The 18,117-nt window shown below is 45.1% G+C and overlaps 1 protein-coding gene across 2 annotated transcripts in view; it reads left to right on the top strand.

Moving 5' to 3' along the window:
* The first annotated feature begins 3,356 nt into the window (after positions 1–3,356).
* NSG2 (neuronal vesicle trafficking associated 2) overlaps positions 3,357–18,117 on the top strand; it is a 38,548-nt gene continuing 23,787 nt past the window's right edge. Inside the window, exons 1-2 of one of the 2 annotated variants that reach the window (XM_033006107.2) lie at positions 3,357–3,645; positions 4,187–4,337. In XM_033006107.2, the coding sequence (XP_032861998.2) occupies positions 4,209–4,337 (129 nt within the window). In that variant the 5' untranslated portion in view covers positions 3,357–3,645; positions 4,187–4,208. Of the gene's footprint in view, positions 3,646–3,883; positions 4,094–4,186; positions 4,338–18,117 lie in introns of those variants that run through there. The other variant, XM_033006118.2, reaches the window with a different exon arrangement.

Raw genomic sequence — 18,117 nt, 5'->3', positions numbered from 1 at the left:
GGCTTTGAGAGATTCAGCATCTCTCTGCACGTCTCCCTCCACCACACTGCCAAAATTCTCAGATGGTACTACTGAAAGACATTGCTTAAAATGTGCTTGTATCCTGAAAAGTCATAAGGTAAAAGCAGCATCTGCTCCCTTATCACAGGTTCTTGCTGCTAGTACTCACAACTAAAAGTCTTCTAGTGAAAAAGTGGCTCTAACTGCCAGTGCTTGAATGCTGGAAGTTGAGCTGCATTCTCTGGGTTATATGGAATATCTCCATCAGAGTTTAGTTCTGTTTAGTTATCAGGAGATTTGCAGCTACCTGAAAGGTATTGTACAGTCAGAGTAATGCACAAGAAGAAATGGGATTCACCTCATTGCTCCTTAGCTATGCTACCCTGAAGAATATTCAAGTATAACCAACAAAAGTTAATATATTAAACTCTGCAAGCGTATCAGTGTGTTCAAGTGATTAGACATGCTGAGCAAGCAGATAACCATATTTGCAACCTTATTTTTCATTGTGTAACCACACATTCTATGGGTTTGCAGAAGTGCTTCCTGAGATTTAACATCAGTATGTGTGTGAAGTGTTGCTTAAGACAACTCTTAAGTCAGAGGATCTCCCTAGGTGTTGCTAAAATAGTATTTTTGCTAGCAGGATATTCATTACTAGTGTTGATGTGCATGAAAATTATTTGTTTTTCAGATCACAGAATGCATTTGCAAGATATGAAAGACTGCACTTTGCTTTTCAACAAAGCACTTTTATGTCCCTTGGTAATTACCACGTAAAGGTGGAAAACCACAGTGCCATTTCTATGGGGTTACAATGCAATGCTTCCTTTGCATTTTTAAATAATGTTTCCTAGTCCCTCAGTTGAAAATAGCCATTTTGCTGACAGAGGAGCTAGAGTAGTTCAAATGTATGCATTCAGTGGAAGGTAAATATAGAGTCTGTGAATCTCTTTGGATGTTTGAATCACTTCAGATGGTATAATCTGTAATATATTGGATGTTGAGGAAAGAGTTGCTGCAATTGTACTTTCTTCCTTGGAGCATCTACCCCACGGGGAGAGGCTGACAGAGTTGGGATTGTTCAGCCTGGAGGAGGCTCGGGGGGCTCAGTGCCAGCCTCTTCTCAGTTGTGCCCAGTGACACGACAAGGGACAATGGGCCCAAACTGAAACATGAAATTTCATTTAAACATAAGAAAAACTATTTCACTCTGAGGGTGGCTGAACACTGGAAGAGGTTTCCCAGAGTATTTGTGGTGTCTCCATCCTTGGAGATATTCAAAGCCCAAGTGGACATGGCCCTGAGCAACCTGCTCTCTCTGTCCCTGCTTTAAGCAGGGGGTTTGCACTGGATGGTCTCCAGAGGTTCCTGCCAGCCTCAGTGATGCCATATGTGAATGATACGGAATGCTCGGGTAGGAGCCTGGTCCAGTGCCCTTCTAGGACCAGAGGGCTTTGGCTCAGGATCTGGAGAACAGGCAACATCTGGGATGAGACTGAGCTTCTGTTATTTGCGAAGTATGTGCTTTTGGATTTTCTTACAGCCTCCACATTTTGAAGGTCCTAATTATCATCCCGAGCCAAACTATCACAGTGACATTCATCTCTGTGCAGAGCATGAGAAAAGGACTTTGCAGGGTTTATAACTTGCTATGTATTTGCACAGATCCTAGCCCTGGTGGGTGTTGATGGTTGATTTCTGGTATTATTACAATATTAAAACATTATATTGTAGTAATGTAATCAATAATCTTTAGTGGGTGATTTTATGTGCCTCTTCAGACATTCAGACAGACAGTACTACACTCTCCCTTATCTGTGGGATGCAACCTGCCAGTTTTCTTTGTAGGTATCTATTTTTGGTCTACTCTGCAGTAACCTGGAGTTGCAGCTACAGTGAAAATCTTGTTGAGTGTTGAGCTGAACATGCCTTTGATGGATGGGATCTGAGGGAATCTCTGCTACTGAGTTTAAGAAACATTTCATGATCTTCCTGAATATGAACTCCCAAAACCTTGACGTGATCATTTTTTTGCAGATGATTCTGAGAACATCAAATAGCTACCTGCCAACAATTTTGAACACTCTGAGCAGAAGTTATTCAAAGTTTTATATATGGCAGAGCCTTATTATTAAAACCAGAAAAAAATCTCTTGAATTAAATTTACTGTAGAAGTTTGGCCTTCTGCAGAAATGTGATACAGAAAATTCCAAACCAAGCATTAAAAACTGGCAAGGCTATGAGAAACAGCCTCTTTAATGGACCATGTAAGGTGATGTTAGTAGCTGGTAGTTTTAGCTGCCCCACCTCTACTGCCTGCCTCTTGGCACTTCTCCCGCTACACATTGAAGCTCATACCAGCACTTTAAAGCTTTCACTTGCTCTGCCAAAGTATGGCTTTAAATGAATTTTCACAAGTGAGTTCTAAAAGGCTTCATTATGGAAACAGTTCACGCCTTTTACGAGTATATTTAGGTCTTGCAAAAGATGCCAAGTTGCAAGCTCTGAAGGCAAATTCTATATTTATAAACAAATCGGGCTAAAGTCATCCCAAAGTATCCTGTGCCTCCAGACAAAGTGCTTCAGCCTCGTCCTGCCGGGCTGGCGATCTCGGTGACGGTGGGTGGTGGGACTGTGTGTGCTGGCACGCCAGCCTGGCACTTTGCGGCGGTACCTCCTCTTGTGGGGGTGATGTGTTACCAGTGTGGCTTCTGGAAATAGGAGGAGGATCCTGTACAAAGCCGAGCAGAATCAGTGGCTTGTTCCTGTCTGGCCATTCCAGCGTCCGAGCGGGCACCAGAGAGCAGCCACCCGCGGGTGGGCACAGCGGTCACCGGCAACGTGGGGGAAAGGGGTGCCCACCTGACCGGGTAGCAGCACCAGCCCTGTCTCGCAGCACCGCAACCCTCGCTGCGACTGCATTTGCGCCCGCGGAAGTGTCACAGCTTACACGTGGCCCTCTCCGGCCTTTGTGCAACGGCAGTTCTGCGCGCCCCGCACCTCCCGGCAGCACCCCGGCTGCCGCGGGACCCCCGCCCGTCCCCGCTTTTCCACCCCCGCGCAGCTGCGCCCCTGTAACGCCTTCCTGCAGCCCCACAGCCCACCCGCGGCCACCCCCACACCCCCCCCCTTCCCGCTCCGCCGCCGGCCTGCAGGGGGCGCCATCGCCCACCGGGGCGCGCGGCCGTGCGCGGCGGGGACGCCAGGGGGTGCCCGAGGCCGCGCGGCGGCGCGCGGAGGCGCGGGGCGGGCGCGCGCGGCGGGGGGGGGGGGGGGGGGGGCGGCGGTGTGTGTGTGAGAGTGTGTGTGTGTGTGTGTGCGCGCGCGTGTGTGTGTGTGTGGCGGGAGGGGGAGGGGGGGGGCGGGGGGGGGGGGAGCTGCCGCCCGCGCCCGCCCTCAGTCGCGCTTGCGGAGCCGCAGCCGAGCGCAGGGCGCAGCGCTGTCCCTTCAGCACCGCGCGCCTCATTACCGCAAATAAAAATTAACGGAATCGTTTTTCTTCTCCACCCCCCCCCCCGTCCGCAACCCCCCACCACCCACCACCACTTTGCCTCCGCCTTCCCCCGCCCCCCTTTCCCCCCCCCCCCCCCCCCCCGCCGCATCGCCCGGGCCGAGCCGCCGCCAGTGACCGCGTGGTTTACAGTAAGTAGGGGCTCGGGGGCGGCGGGAGGGGCGCGGGGGGGGATGCCCACAGCCCCCCTTCCCCAGCATCACCCCCCTGCGGCGCGACCCCCAGCCCCGCTGCCCCCGGGGGAGCTGGGAGGAGGGGACCCCCAAGTCCCCCAGGGTCGAGGGGTTTGCAAGGGAGGGCTTCTGCACCCTCACAGGGGGTGCCAAAAAAAAAAAAAAAAGGGGGGGGGCAGGAAAAAGCATTCCCGGGTCCAGTGGGAGATGTGCCTCATCCCCGTGGATGTTTGCGGTTGTTTCGGTGGTGTTTGTGGTGTCGGCGCGTTGGGAGCAGCTCTGTTTGGGCTCACCATGGGGATTTTTAAGGGGTGTTTGTGGGGTGTCTGCGTAAAGCACAGCGAAATGCATGTGTGAAGTCAAGGCGTGGTGCCGTGTGTCTGGAAACCCAGGCGGAAAAGCCCAGGTGACCGATAAGCTAAGTCAAACCGAGCAGGCTGAGGCAGAAATCCTCCCCTTCCCGCTACCCTTGTGACATTGATCATCTTGCTGGTTTTAGGTCTGGAAAGCAAGGTCCGAGAATGGTGAAGCTGGGGAGTAATTTGAACGACAAGAACAGCAAACAACCATCCAACGAAGATGGTTTTCAGACAGTTCCTTTGATCACGCCTTTGGAAGTAAATCACCTGCAGTTCCCGGCTCCGGAAAAGGTAAAGCAAAATCGAATGGCGCTCCTGCATGATTACGCACACATACATGCCCCTTGGTTTTCAGTGCTCTGGTGACTTACTGGTCTGTGATGACACCAACTGTGGCATAACGTTTATTCAATAAATAAAAAGGGGTTCTCTTTCATAGTGTGTTTATCTGTTTTAACATGGCAGATAAGCACGCATCCGTCCCCCATCTCCTTCCCTCCTCAAAAAAGCCTCAGATATTCTTCATAAATGCAACTGAAAAAGGCTTAGTGTGTTTCCCTTGCAAGTGCTGGAGAAATTGAGGAGCAGCTTACGATGTGTTGTTATCAGTAAGATTAATTGCCTGCATTGAGAGTAATGTGATAACTCTTCTGAAATAAGCAGCTATTTTAATTATCTCAGATAAGGTCTGTTTTCTTCTCCATGGCTTTGCAAAGCTTATTTGGGCATTGAGGATGCTGGTTTCTCTGAAGAGAGCGGCTGATTTCCCCCATGCACGAGGTGGTGATGAAGCAATCCAGGGATTGATTTCCCCGACTGACTCCAGCCAGGGGACAGCTTTCTCCCCTGCCCACTCAGTACTCTCAGAACTGAATGCTGCACTAAAATGTCCAGAAATGTGCACTGGCGTTGGCTGCGGTTTGGTAGTTGGGGTGTTTTAGATGCAATATGTTGTAGGAAATCTTTTGTCTATATTGATGCAGTGATGATGCATGTCAGTATAACCTGGTGAGGACATGATGAGACCGTAAAAATCTGTATGCCCCGACAGTGCTTACAAAAACAAAGCCTGTCTGCAATGTAGTTCCCAGATGCCACAGAGATGGAGCCAACTCACCCAAAAGTACAGACAGAATGATTAGATCTCACAGGATAATAGAATAATAGTAAAATTAGCACTGGTGATTATTGAACATATATCCTGTTTTTTACTGTAGTACAAAATGAATTTTCTCTAAATATATTTGGAGAACGTGATAATGGATGTGATAAAACTGTCTAAATAGACAAACTATGTTTATTTTATGATAGAGCTGAGTCAACTGCCTTGACATCCTGGGAACCAGAGCCGTGCCAGACAAAGGAGAGCTAGTTTCATTCTCCATGTGCCTCATGGCAATCAGGAGCAACGTCACTGCATTCAGGAGAGTTACACTTCCATGAATTGTTGTGAATGAGAAGCTAAGCCAGCCCATATCTATGACTGATAAATATTAAACAAAATAATTCAGGCAAAGCAGTATGATTTATCATAAACATCTGAAAAGCTCAGAGGAAACTATAGCTGTGTAAAAATAGCTCATTTGATGCTAGTGAAAATGTCTCATTGAGATCACGCAGTGTCACACAATGTGAAATTTAAATGACTCATGTAACAGGTGAGACATGGATATCCTAACAAAAATCCTTTCAAGCTAATAAAGTGGTAATGAGTGTTCTCACTACCACCATGTTCCAATTGCCTGTTGGTGAACAAACACCGGAGTGTATTGGTCTGGTGTGATTCCTTGCTGATTTTTCTGTTTAAACATGCCTACATCAATAATTCACATGTTGTTAGGTTACATTACGTTCATTAGCATACATTACTGTCAATGCATCTACTGACATCCATATTTTTCTTTGCTGGCAGTGCGGGATGCATCTCCAGGAGTGCTAAGCATGATTCAGAACTCATTAGAGTCAATGGTATTGATTTCTGTAGGCTGTGGTTCAACTCCTATGTGCCGTAGGCCTGGAGTTAACGGCAACTGGAGATCTGTTCACAAGGAGAGGTTATTTATGATAAAAGCCAAATAATTCACAATCTGTTTCCTTTGCTCTTTGTAGAACAGATTATGTTGGGGTGAGTTCACCCTAGGGCAGAGTTGAGCCTCAGGTGAAAATCTTGGGCAAAGGTTAAGTGATAGGGGGAAATTTCAGCTTTGTACTTAGGAAGGAAACCCTGCTACTGAATGCAGTCATACTGTGAGCCTGAGGAAGAGTAGATGTGGATTTCAAGTCTTTCAGAGTGTATTCTTGTTTGGACTTGCCTTGCAGTCAGGAGGCAGCGTTAAAAAAAAAAAAAATAACCCTAAAATCAATTTGACTGTTTTGTATCTATTTCTAATACCTGCCAACAGTTGATTTTTAGCTTGGGAGAGCGAGAGTATAAGCCAAGGTGTTTTCTGTACCTCTTGCATGGGATGCTGCATAAATAACCAGACCCAAGCCAGCTTTGGTGTTGAGGTCCAGGTGCAACAGTTCGGAAGGGCTTTGCTCGCTTGTTTGCTCCAATGCAAACCCATTGCTGCTGGTGTTCAGCCGCAAGGCGGCAATGCTCCCGGCCCTGCTCCCTGCCCGCCGGCGGCTGCTGTGCATCACAGCCCTTTGCCCTGCAACAAAGAGCTGGCGCGCCCTGGCATTTTCCTAGAAGTGGAATCTAGGGAGGAAAAAAAGAAAAAACACACCTGCTAAATAGTCCCCTTTCTGGGCTTTTCTTCACCATTGGTGGGTATTTTAGTTTAAGAAACTGTGAACAATGAATCTGGATCTAACCTTGGGTCCAGGGCAATCTGGGGTGCATCAAAACCAGAGCAAGGAGGTTTGCCTGCAGCCTGGGGCTGTGTACTTGCTCTAGCTTCAGCCTGTCTGGTAAAGGAGGAGTAGTGCCAGCTATGGCTAGTAATCCAGGAGTATACTAGGTCTGTGCTGGGAAACACAACTGCTCTTACTACCTTCATCTGGTGCGTGTATATTGCATGGCAGAGGTTTGCAAGCTCTGTTAATTTATTGGCTTTTTCCAGTTGAGTCTTAGACACCTGCATGCAAGTTGAAAAACAAACCTGTTGTTCGTCAGTATACTTACCTTTGCAGATCCTGAAAAACACCTCACAAAGCCTACGGAATCTAGACTGAAAATTGTGTTTTATGGGTTTAAAAGACTTGATTTTTCTTCGTTGTAAGGATATTTTTTAACTGGATCACCTGAGAGTCACTCAAAGTGACTCTCAGCATTAACCTCTGTAGGTGTTTCAGTGTACCTTCATTTCTTTCAAAGTGTTTTGTCTCTCTGGCTCCCCTTTCTGAGAAAGGTCTCAGTGAAAGAATATAAAAATGAGGCTTTTGCTCTTGTGATGTAATCCCTGAAGCCCCTCTCTTTTCAGATAGTTCCTTCATTGTAAGGCATCATGTGGGGGGTGATAGGGGGAAACGCTTCCTTAAAGGTATGCTTAAACTTGTTGGCTGTAGTTTTAGGGATTCTTCCCTAACAGGCTTGTTTTTTGAAGCACTGTGAGATTAGCAGTCTCCCCTGACTTCCACCTTGATGCTGTTGGAAAAATAACAGGCAGGAATTCAGGAAGCTTGAATTTGGTAACCTTTTTTAAAAATTACTGGTCACTGGACTGACTGTTTCTCTTTCTACCAGATGAGGATGTCTCCTCCCAAGGCTTGTGCTATTCCTCCTGCAGCATCAGCATTCTCGTTGTTCTGTCAGCAGTTGTATGGCTGCAAGGGGAGAAATATACACAGACAATAATTTCTCCCCTAGCGTGCTAAGCCTGCTGTGTATTTATATTTACTGACTATCTTCAAGCATTTCCCTTGCCCCCTGTTCTGTTGCTGGGGCAGCATTTGCAGAAGGCAGACATAGACGCTCTTAAATCATTTTTGCGTGGCCTTTCTGCTGAAATCCATCCATGTAACAGGAATAATAGCTATCACCAGTGAAAAGCCCTTGACCTGGCTTTTCACGTCTCTGAATTTCATTTTTTCTTATTCAAAAAGCAAAAATAAGTCTTCTTTCTTTTAGAACCAAGAGAGAAAAGGCTAGCTGTTCACTTGTTTTCTAGGCATAGACAAAGTGCTTCGGCTGTAATTGTTATGTGTCTCTGCAATGATAATGCTAAAAGATATGCAGCTTTTCAGGGACCATACTGCTTCACTGAAATTTTAAATGAGACCAACAACTGGGGACCCTTTGGTCTCACAGGCTTGCTTCAGTATAATCCAGCAGGAAATGCCTCTGTTCTGGTAGTAAAAATCCTAATTTCACATAACATGAAAGTGCATGAAAGTTATTGTCAGGGCTGAAAAATATATCTGGCATCTCTTTTGTGGTGAAGGCTGCAGAAGGCTTATCGTGTGGTCCATTGTTCTTTATTTTGAATGCATCTGGAGGCTTGAAAAATAATTTCTCTGGTGACAAATTCCTGACATCCAACTCAAGAAATAAAAAAAACAATAGATTGAACTGCTCTCTTCAAATGCTTTTTCCATCCTGTGCTCCTGCCTCTTGCCCTCCCTGGTCGCACCCCTCTCTGAGTGACTGAGGCCACACGTTTACACAGAGTAATCGAGAGTTCCTGAAAATCAGGAGGGTCCCTTGTGTTCACAGCCTGTCCCTGTCGGTTTAACAGAAAATAATGTTTTGTCCTGGCCAGCTGAGCAGGCATAATTAATTGTATGTCGGATGAGTGCTTTTGTACCTAGGGGACTACTTGCAGCTCTGTCCTGAAATACTGATGTCAGTCTGCCCTCTGCAAAGCCTAGCAGTGCAGGGCAGCTCTAGGCAGCCTGAAGGCACATGCTGTCAGGGCAGCGTGGAGCTGGTTTCAGGGTGCTGCTACATGTGGTGGGGCCAGAGGCACCTCAGCCTTCCCTGCTGCTGTCTGCGGGGGGGTCCTGATGCAGCCGGGGGCAGGCGTCTGTGCTCCTGCTCATGCTGCTGGTGAGTTTGGTGGGATGGAACAAAAGGCAAAAGGAGAGATGGGACAGAGCTAGTAATTGTGGCAGTTAAAGGGAGGAAGAGTAAAAGGGAGAAGAAGGATGCAAAGGAAAAGAAAGCTTGAATAAAAGAAAGGAAGGAAATAAAAAGAGCATTGCAAATATGAAGGAATGGGCAGGCTGTCTTGCCTGTCCCTATCCTTTCCTTTCACCACTTGGGATACTTTGCCTAATACCCACAAAAACAGAAGTCTGACCCTTCCTCTCCTTTGCCATTTGTCCCCTCCTGCACTGTGCAAATCCATTTGTCCTCTAAATGTGTATTTGAATGTAAACACTGCCTCTGCTCATTAAGCTGTAATAAATATTTGCAGCAATGCACACTTTGGCAGTGCAGAGTTTCTGGAGTAGCCTTTTTGATTTTGTTTGCATGTTTTGGACAGCCCTACTTGAGGTTCTTGGCAGTTCATTCTCCTCTTCTTTGGCTATAGCTGCTGTTGAGCTAGCCTCTTCCCCTGGCCCACTGAACACCTCCGCTTGCGGGCGATCCACTCGCAGCGGCAGGACTGCGCTGCAATCCAGGCATGTGCTCGCAGCCCTCGCACACTCCTGGGGTAGCATTCAACTGCCTCACTTGCATACAGATAGCGTGTTGCTACTGCAGTTCTCAACGATAGAAAATCTCGGGATTTGTGTAGCCTGTGCAGAAATTTCTTTCCTTAACTGCATTGTTATCAGTGTCCGAATTAGGCAGTTTAAAGCTAGCTTGTGCCTGGTTTTGTGAGCTCCGTTGCCTCTCTTAAACCCAGTTATGTCTGCATTGCAATTTCTAGAGCGGCATTCTGCAGAAACAGCAGAAATGAACACAGGAATAGTGTGTTAGGGTATGGATGTTTGGCAAAGCCTGTTGCAATCTATTATTTTTTTCTAGTATGAAAGCCCATTGCTGCAGGTGGAAGTTATTTCAGCAAGACAGTGAAGTGAAAGCCACATACCAGTTACTTACTGGTCTGGAAAGTAAGGCTAGGCAGGATTCTTGACTAGTGTAAATCAGTGTAGTTTAGATTAAATCAATAGAGCTCTGCTGATATACCCTGGCCAATTTACCATCACTACAGCTGAGTGATTGATTCTTTTGTCTGCTTTGCTATACAATCTCCTGGCTGAATCTACTGAAATCAATTTTTGTCACCCCTTTGCAGCCTCCTGTGGGTTCCTGATGGTTATGGCCACCTAGGGGTTTGTAGGGAGACTTAGCTGAATGATTTCCAAGTTTCTTTGTGCTTGCGAGCTATGCCTTTCCCTTCTCAGCTGCTTTCAGCTCCCAGTTCAGCCTTTGCATTCTGTGCTGTCTTCCATTGGTGATGCCAGGACTGATTACATGTGCTGTCTTTGTCCTTTTGTGATGTTCCTTATGCCTGGAATATCCTCCTGGCACTGATTCAGGAGACCACTTTTTTTCTACCACCCTCTGTGAAACTAGCACAACACCCATTAGATGAGCTGATACAGGGGAAAAAAAAAGCAGAGTGTTTCTACAGACCGTGGCTTTCTCCACTGACTATGGATTTGATCCCAGGGCATCCTTTTCTTAAATTGTCTTTTTTTTTTTTTTTTTTTTTTTTCCCCAGGCATTTTATGTATTCAAATAGTGACTAGTATGCCACAGGGACTACCATTACATACATCCCAAATGCCAATTTTAATACTAATTTCTGGGAAGTCTGCATGCTGAGACATGTTCATCCTGTAGATTTGGAAGCATAGCTACCTCTCCCATAGGATGGGACATAGTCATAATTGCTTGGGAAAGTTTTTAAAGACCTAATTGTCTAATAATCTGGGAATTTGCAGCATGGAGATCGCCAGGTAATCTGAGATTACTGGTCTACCCAGTCCAATATGTCCTGTTTCAGCCAGTGCAAGAGTCAGAAGGAGGTACAGGAGATGCTGCAGCAGGTGTGGAGCTGCTCATGGCTATCAGTGTTTCATCATAAGGCTGAAAAGAAAGAGATTGTTTTAAGCTCTGAAACATGATTTTTCCATCTCTTTCCCTATACTTTTACTGCTAAGTATTTTAACTTCAGCTACTGTTGGCAATGTGCACATCTCATTTGCTCTTTGAAGCTGGCAGTATGTGAGGATTAGAGCTTGTAGATCACTTCAGAATTTTGTATGTGAGCAGGGGTGAATTTTAGGCATCCCTTGGCTTCTAGCACATAAGGACAGAAACCAACTCAGTCACAGCAGATTTAATGCAAAGACTGGGGCTCACCATTTTGCTATCAGCAGTAACCTGGACAGCACACTGCAGCTGGGACTCGGTCTAAGGTCTTTCTCAGCTACTGATGCTCAGTTGGGTAATGAAGGCAACGGAAAGCACGATGCCGGTGCCGGTGATAAGCTTATATTTTCTGTTCTCACTCTGCAAGTAATGAAGAAAGGCATGGAAAGGAATGAAGCTGAGAGTCTCATTTTAATTTAAAAGTGAACGTGACTAATCCACATGGAAACTGATGGGGGTGTTACAGCCATTTGATGGGACTACAAAGTCCAGCTTTGAACTTGGAAGATACCTTTCTCCTTGGTAGGAGAAACACATTTTGTTTATTTTTTCTGTCAATCTGAAAGCCACTCTGAGTGAGAGACTCTTCATTATTAATAAGCCCGGGAAGTAGTATTTTAAATTTTTATGGTTTGCACTTTGCAGCACCTGAACCACAATATATTACATGCATCGTGGCAGTGAAGTGGGAATTACAGCAGGGCTGCATGTCCTTTACTAAATGAATAATTTAAAGTTTTCACAATGCCGGTTATGTTAAATATTATTACTCATTTCTTCAGGGAAAACCATAGAGCTGAAACACAAATATAAAGTGGCAATAAATGATGTTACATTTAGCCAGGCTGAGACAAGACTCAGAATTCATATCAGTTCATTTTCTGAAACACTTACTTCATCCTACTGCAGGAAAATCCTTTTTAAGGTTCCATGCTTAATGTGATATTTTTCCATTTGTCACATTTCACATCTACTCCGCTCCTTCCTCCTCAAAGCAAATGCCTTTAATATAGTCCAGTTGGTTAGAAGCTCGCTTTCTTTTTCCTTTCAGCATCCAAAATCTCTAGATTTCCCAGCAGTCTCCTACTATTTACTTTCTCAAGGTTGTCGATGATGGATTTCCTGCTGGTGTACGCAGACTCTCATCTGTTGTTTCTCACCTCAGCACACCTATAATTTTCCAAAGTATCACTACAGAGGAGCTGCCTGGCCCTGCATTCATTAAAGCGGAGGAAAGGTTTCCTATTGATTCCAGTGGTGTCACTAGCATTAAGCCTAGAATAATAAGTGCATTTAGGTTTAGGACTCAATAAATGTAATAGCAAACAGCATCATTAGGATGATTGAGGACAACAATTCTGCAGAGAGCTGCCATTTTCCATAGAGCCTCTGACTTCATACCCACTCTAGCTGTATCTTGCTAGCCCCTAATCCCAAGAATGTTATATTTATTTCACTCAATTTATATTTATATTGCACAGTTATATTATATTTGTATTTATATCATACAGTTATATCACTCAGTTAATTAAAACCTGGGAAAACACGGTGCACAGTTAGTAGCAGCAAGCCATGGTCTGTCTTCCTGACTTAATCACCAATTGCTGGTGTGACTCAACACATGACTAAGCTTTTTTTTCCTCTTTTTTTCCTTACTCCTCCATCAGTAGTATGGGGATACTGGGGTCATGCTGGTATGTAAAACGCTTTGAGTGATCTTGCCAAAGAATGACACAGGAGCCCTGAGCATCAGCATTATAACTGTCTGTGGAAAGGTGACTGAAGCCAGATAAAGCTCTGATCTGGCCAAAGCACTTAAATGCACACTTAACTTTAAATATCTGACTAATCCTGCTCATGTTAATAGGACTACTTGCATGCTTAAGTGCTTTGTTGAGTTGGAAGTTAATGACTTCAAATGCTAGATAAACTTGGTTATGGAGGAAGCTGCAAGGAATACAGTGTGGCTTCCTGTAATGTTAAATGTGTCTTTGCTGCTCTGAGGAAGCCCTTTTCTCTCTTCCTGTATTCTTACAATCAGTCTGCAAACTTCATCTAGGAAGTAACTTTCAAAGAACAGTTTTATTTCAGATGTAAAATGAAGAAGTCCCAAGTAATTTACTTGTGTCCCCTTTATTGCTTCTGCCATAAACAGCATAGTCTCTCTGCAGTTTAAAGGTGGAGGGTCTCTGGGAAATAGTGTGAAAACTTTACGAACAGGTCATGGCAGCAACGTAATTTTCAGGGAGATCCCCCAAGCTAGTATTCATCTGGATTCCATCTACAGTACAGACTTTAAAGGACTACAGATGTGCTGGACTAAGCTGTCAGGGAGGCCGCTTTCTTTGGTGGATGATCACGACACACAAAATGGGGCACAGACATGAGCAGGTGCTGGATCAGGGTCTAGATAACGAAACACAAAAGCTGACAAGTGTCCAAAAAAAGTTCAAAAGGTATTTAGCCAGTAATTGCAAAGGCTCAAACAATTCAAAAAGTGGATGGGACTGTTCTTGATCTGTAATATTCATTTGCAGGTGTGCGGGTTGCTTCATGAGATGAATAAAAAATAATAACAACAATAATTCTCTGCTCCAGTAAGCTCATGGTTAGGGATGCCAACCTAAACCAGCCAGACCCTTCTTGCTGTGAGGAGTACGAACGAAGACAAGCCTTAGGAACCATGTAGGAGGAGGTGAGAGCTCAAGGAGGCAAGTGCAGACAGTGGGCAGGACAATATTTCTGCAGTGAGTGTGGAGAGGGGGCTAATTTCTTTTTGGGGAGTGTTCAAGACTTGTCCGTTTAAGCACTGGTTCAATTGTTTGCATTTATTGTCTGTGCTCAGGAGGCCAGAGCACAGCCAAGCATTACTGCCAGCTCTGGAAATTACCCCCTTATAGCAGTTCATTTCCACCGTAACAGCACTGCAGAGAAGGCAATGAGGAGATGGACATTTCTTTCACTTCAGTTTGCTTTGAATTGAAACCTACACAGGACCCCAATTTTATACTCCCTTTTTCTGGTTTCAATCAAGAATAACTCTACTGAAGTCAGCAAAGCTGCAGAACGGACAAGAAGAGGGAATGGGGATCATTCTGTTTGCTGTGGTTTGTAATGAACACCAGTAGCTCTCCTAGGAAACCTGTCATGGTGTGAGATGAATGTACCTTGTTTGCATTGGAACAGTGGGATCCTGGGCTCTGGTGGAACTGCTCTGGGGCAGCTAGTGATAAATGAATGCTGATCATTGCACTGACTGTGGAGTCAGTGGGGTTTTTATTATTGTACATCCAACAGCAATTTGGTTAGAATTTCTGGAAGACTCTACTGTCAGGAATTTTTTCTCAGTGACAAAATGGAAAGAAAAAGTGAAAAAGGAGTGATGGCAGCAAACGGGAGGCAGGCAAATCTTCTTTCCCACCCAACCCAAATCAGAAAACTAGGAAATGAAAAGAGAATAAACAACCATAATAGCAAAAAAACTAATAATGCTAAAAGCATAGAAAAAATTCTTTATAAGATTAATTATCCCTTTTCTAAAGTTGCACTTAGTATAATACTTTGTGCTTTAGAAAAGTTCTGGATTTTGACCAGCTCTCATTTAAACTTGTTTCAGAGACACTCACAACTGACACATACATGGGAGGCTGTCAGTGTAGCAAATGCTCCACTAAAAACTGCATGTGGGGGCTGTGTGTGTATTTGTGTATTATCATCTGACAGTGTTCACTCCTGTCTCTGGATACTGCTAAGGTAGCCCTGACTGGAGTGGTCTCACTAGTGCAAGAGGCTCAAGGAGCGTGATGAACACAACTCAACTTCCAGAAGCCTTTGTGTGGGCATCCTGATGGCAGCTTGTTGGATGGAGAGGCAGTGATCATTGCTGCAAAAGTAGGATTCAAGTTCAGGCTTATTTATTTAGACTGTAGGAGGCTGAACAAGAAGTAGCTCTTTTCTTCTAAATGTGCACCCTGGGCCCTCGACAAAATTGCATTTTTATTGTTATTGCCACAGTATTGAACGCTACCCCCCACACTACAGGTTTTGAGTTGTCTGTTTGTCCTTTGTCATCTTGTCACGCTATAAGAAGGGCTGAAAGGAGGATCTGGAGAAATACAGGCCTTTCAGCCTGACCTTGGTGCCAGGGAAGGTTATAGAGCAGATCACCCTGACTGCCATCACACAGCATGTACGGGACAACCAGGTGACCAGGCCCAGTCAGCATGGACTGATGAGAGGCAGGTCCCGCTTGGCTAACCTGATCTCCTTGGTGGATGAGAGAAAGGCTGTGGATGTTGCCTATCCAGACTTTTGGCACCATTTCCCACAGCATCCTCTTGGAGAAACTGGCTGCTCATGGCTTGGATGGGTGTACTCCTTGCTGGGTAAAACACTGACTGGATGGCCTGCCCCAAAAAGTGGTAGTGACTGGAGTTCAATCCAGTTGGTGGCCGGTCACAAGTGGTGTTCCCCAGGGCTCAGTACTGGGACCAGTTCTGTTTAATACCTTAATCAGTGATCTGGACAAGGTCATCACTTGCACCCTCATTAAGTTTGCAGATGCCACCAAGTTGTGCAGGAGTGTTGATCCTCTTGAGGGTAGGAAGGCTCCACAGAGGGGTCTGGACAGGCTGGATCGATGGGCCCGGGCCAATTGTATGAGGCTCAACAAGGCTCAGTGCTGGGTCCTGCACGTGGGGCACAACTACCCCTGCAAGTCTGCAGGCTTGGGGAAGAGGGGCTGGAAAGGTGCCTGGCTGAAAAGGACCTGGGGGTGTTGGTCAGCAGCCAGCTGAATGTGAGCCAGCAGTGTGTCCAGGTGGCCAAGAAGGCCAATGGCATCCTGGCTTCTGTCAGAAATAGTGTGGCCAACAGGACTAGGGAGGTGATTGTCCCCCTGTCCTCGGCACCGGTGAGGCCCCACCTCAAATACTGTGTTCAGTTTGGGGCCCCCCACGACAAGACAGACACTGAGGTGCTGGAGCATGTCCAGAGAAGGGCAGTGGAGCTGGTGAAGGGTTTGGAGCCCAAGTCTGATGAAGAGCAGCTGAAGGAACTGGGATTGTTTAGCCCAGAGAAAAGGAGGCTGAGGGGAGACCTTATCGCTCTCTACAACTACCTGAAAGGAGGTTGTAGCGAGGTGGGTGTTGGTCTCTTTTCCCAGGTAACAAGCGATGGGACAAGAGGAAATGGCCTCAAGTTGTGCCAGGGGAGGTTTAGATTGAATATTAGGAAAAATTTCTTCACCGAAAGGGTTGATAAGCATTGGAACAGGCTGCCCAGGGAAGTGGTTGAGTCACCATCCCTGGAGTTATTTAAAAGAGGTGTAAATGTGGCACTTAGGGACATGGTTTAGTGGTGGACTTGGCAGTGTTAGGTTAACTGTTGGACTTGATCTTAAAGGTATTTTTCAACCTAAACGATGCTATGATTCTATGATTTTATTTCTGTGCTTTCCTTTAAAGAGGAGACCCTATTGGCTGCCCTGTCTTTCTTCTGCTGAGTAATTCCACCAGGTGTCTGACAGATACTTCTGGAGTGCAGATATTTAGCTTTTGCAATGCCAAAAGGCATTTAGCAAAGGTACTTCTTACCTCCTCTTCTAAAGCTTTTTGATACCCTTGCAAACTTATCTGTGAAGCACTGACCAGCAGGATAACCGTAGCTCTGTGCACATTTCACTGCTGGCACAGTCAGCAAATTGGGTTTCAAGTAGCTTCTGATCTGTCTGGGAACTGAGCTAGCTTACTTATTCACAGACATGATAGATGTTGCTACTAGACTTGAACCTGATGCCTTGTGAAGGGCTGCGTGAGTTTATTTTCAGTCTCATGCTGTATCCCTGTAGACATCATAATCCAAACTTTCCTGCTTGTAGGATGTTGGTTGAATGTGACAACAGTTAAAAAATACCTGTAAGAAAATTGGTGTTAATGACAAAGAGTGTAAGAAGATTAAATTATTTAGGAACAAGTAAGGCTTTTATTTTTTTTTTTTTTCTTACATTCTTGCTTCATGGTCCTTTATTACAACGTAACATTAGAGTTTGTGGAAAAACCCTCATATATTTAAAAATGCAATCTGCATCTAAGATTTATATCAAACAGGAAGCATGAATTTGAGTGAATTAGATCCTGTGACTGCTAGCTTTGAAAACAGAATGAGTGCAGTTTCTGAACACTGGCTGGCAGGTGTTGATGGCTGACATTCTGTAATTTACTGTACTGGGTTTATAAAAGGCCAGCAAGGAGACTGGAAAGCTGGGGGCCAGCTGCATGAAGTCCTGAGTGCACTTGCCTCCTTTTGAGTGAGAAAATGAACTTATTGCTTGTTGGTAATTCACAGCCAACCTGGGTCAGTTTGTCTTGGCTGGAGAGGAAGCTTTATTTGGTCTCCACTGTGCTGGACTGCATTTCACAACATAGTGGGGTTTGATTCAATAGTAGGGTTAGGGTTCATCCCAAACCTGCCAAATCAAGCTTGGTCCCATGTGTCATTTCCCATCATCTATATTGTGCCATCAGAAATACTGAGTTTCAAAATGCTAATAAATATTTGGGCGGCTTTTTGTCCCCTCTTCTTCCCAAGCCTTAATGTTGTAAATGCTACTGTAATAAATATTACTGAGAAGGATTCACTGAAGGATGTAAATATTCATCAGTCTTTAATGATTTGCATTTGAATCCAGAAAATTGGCTTATGACTCCACGCTGATTTTCTCTCACTCTGATTTTCACATGGCATTAAGTGCAGGAGGATTAAATACCTGGAGTTTTCTTTGGTTCAAACCAGACTTTACTATCTTAATTTGGAAATAAGTTCTTCATTAGCTGGTAACTCAACCTTGTGCATCATTTAATTTTTCAATCCTTTAAGACTTTTTGTTTCTAACAAAGAGCTTTAGGACCACCCTTGTCACTCTCATATGAACAGTCACCACCCCTGGAATATTTAATTTTCACCTTGGCACGACTGATGGCTGTGTAGTCCTGCAATTCAGAATATGAGGCCAAAAAGTAG

This window comes from Tyto alba, unplaced genomic scaffold (genome assembly GCF_018691265.1).
Source record: "Tyto alba isolate M040663 unplaced genomic scaffold, T.alba_DEE_v4.0 Super-Scaffold_17, whole genome shotgun sequence".
NCBI classification, from domain to species: Eukaryota; Metazoa; Chordata; class Aves; order Strigiformes; family Tytonidae; genus Tyto; species Tyto alba.
Note: the sequence above shows the minus strand (reverse complement) of the source record. Positions and strands in the feature narration are given on the sequence as shown.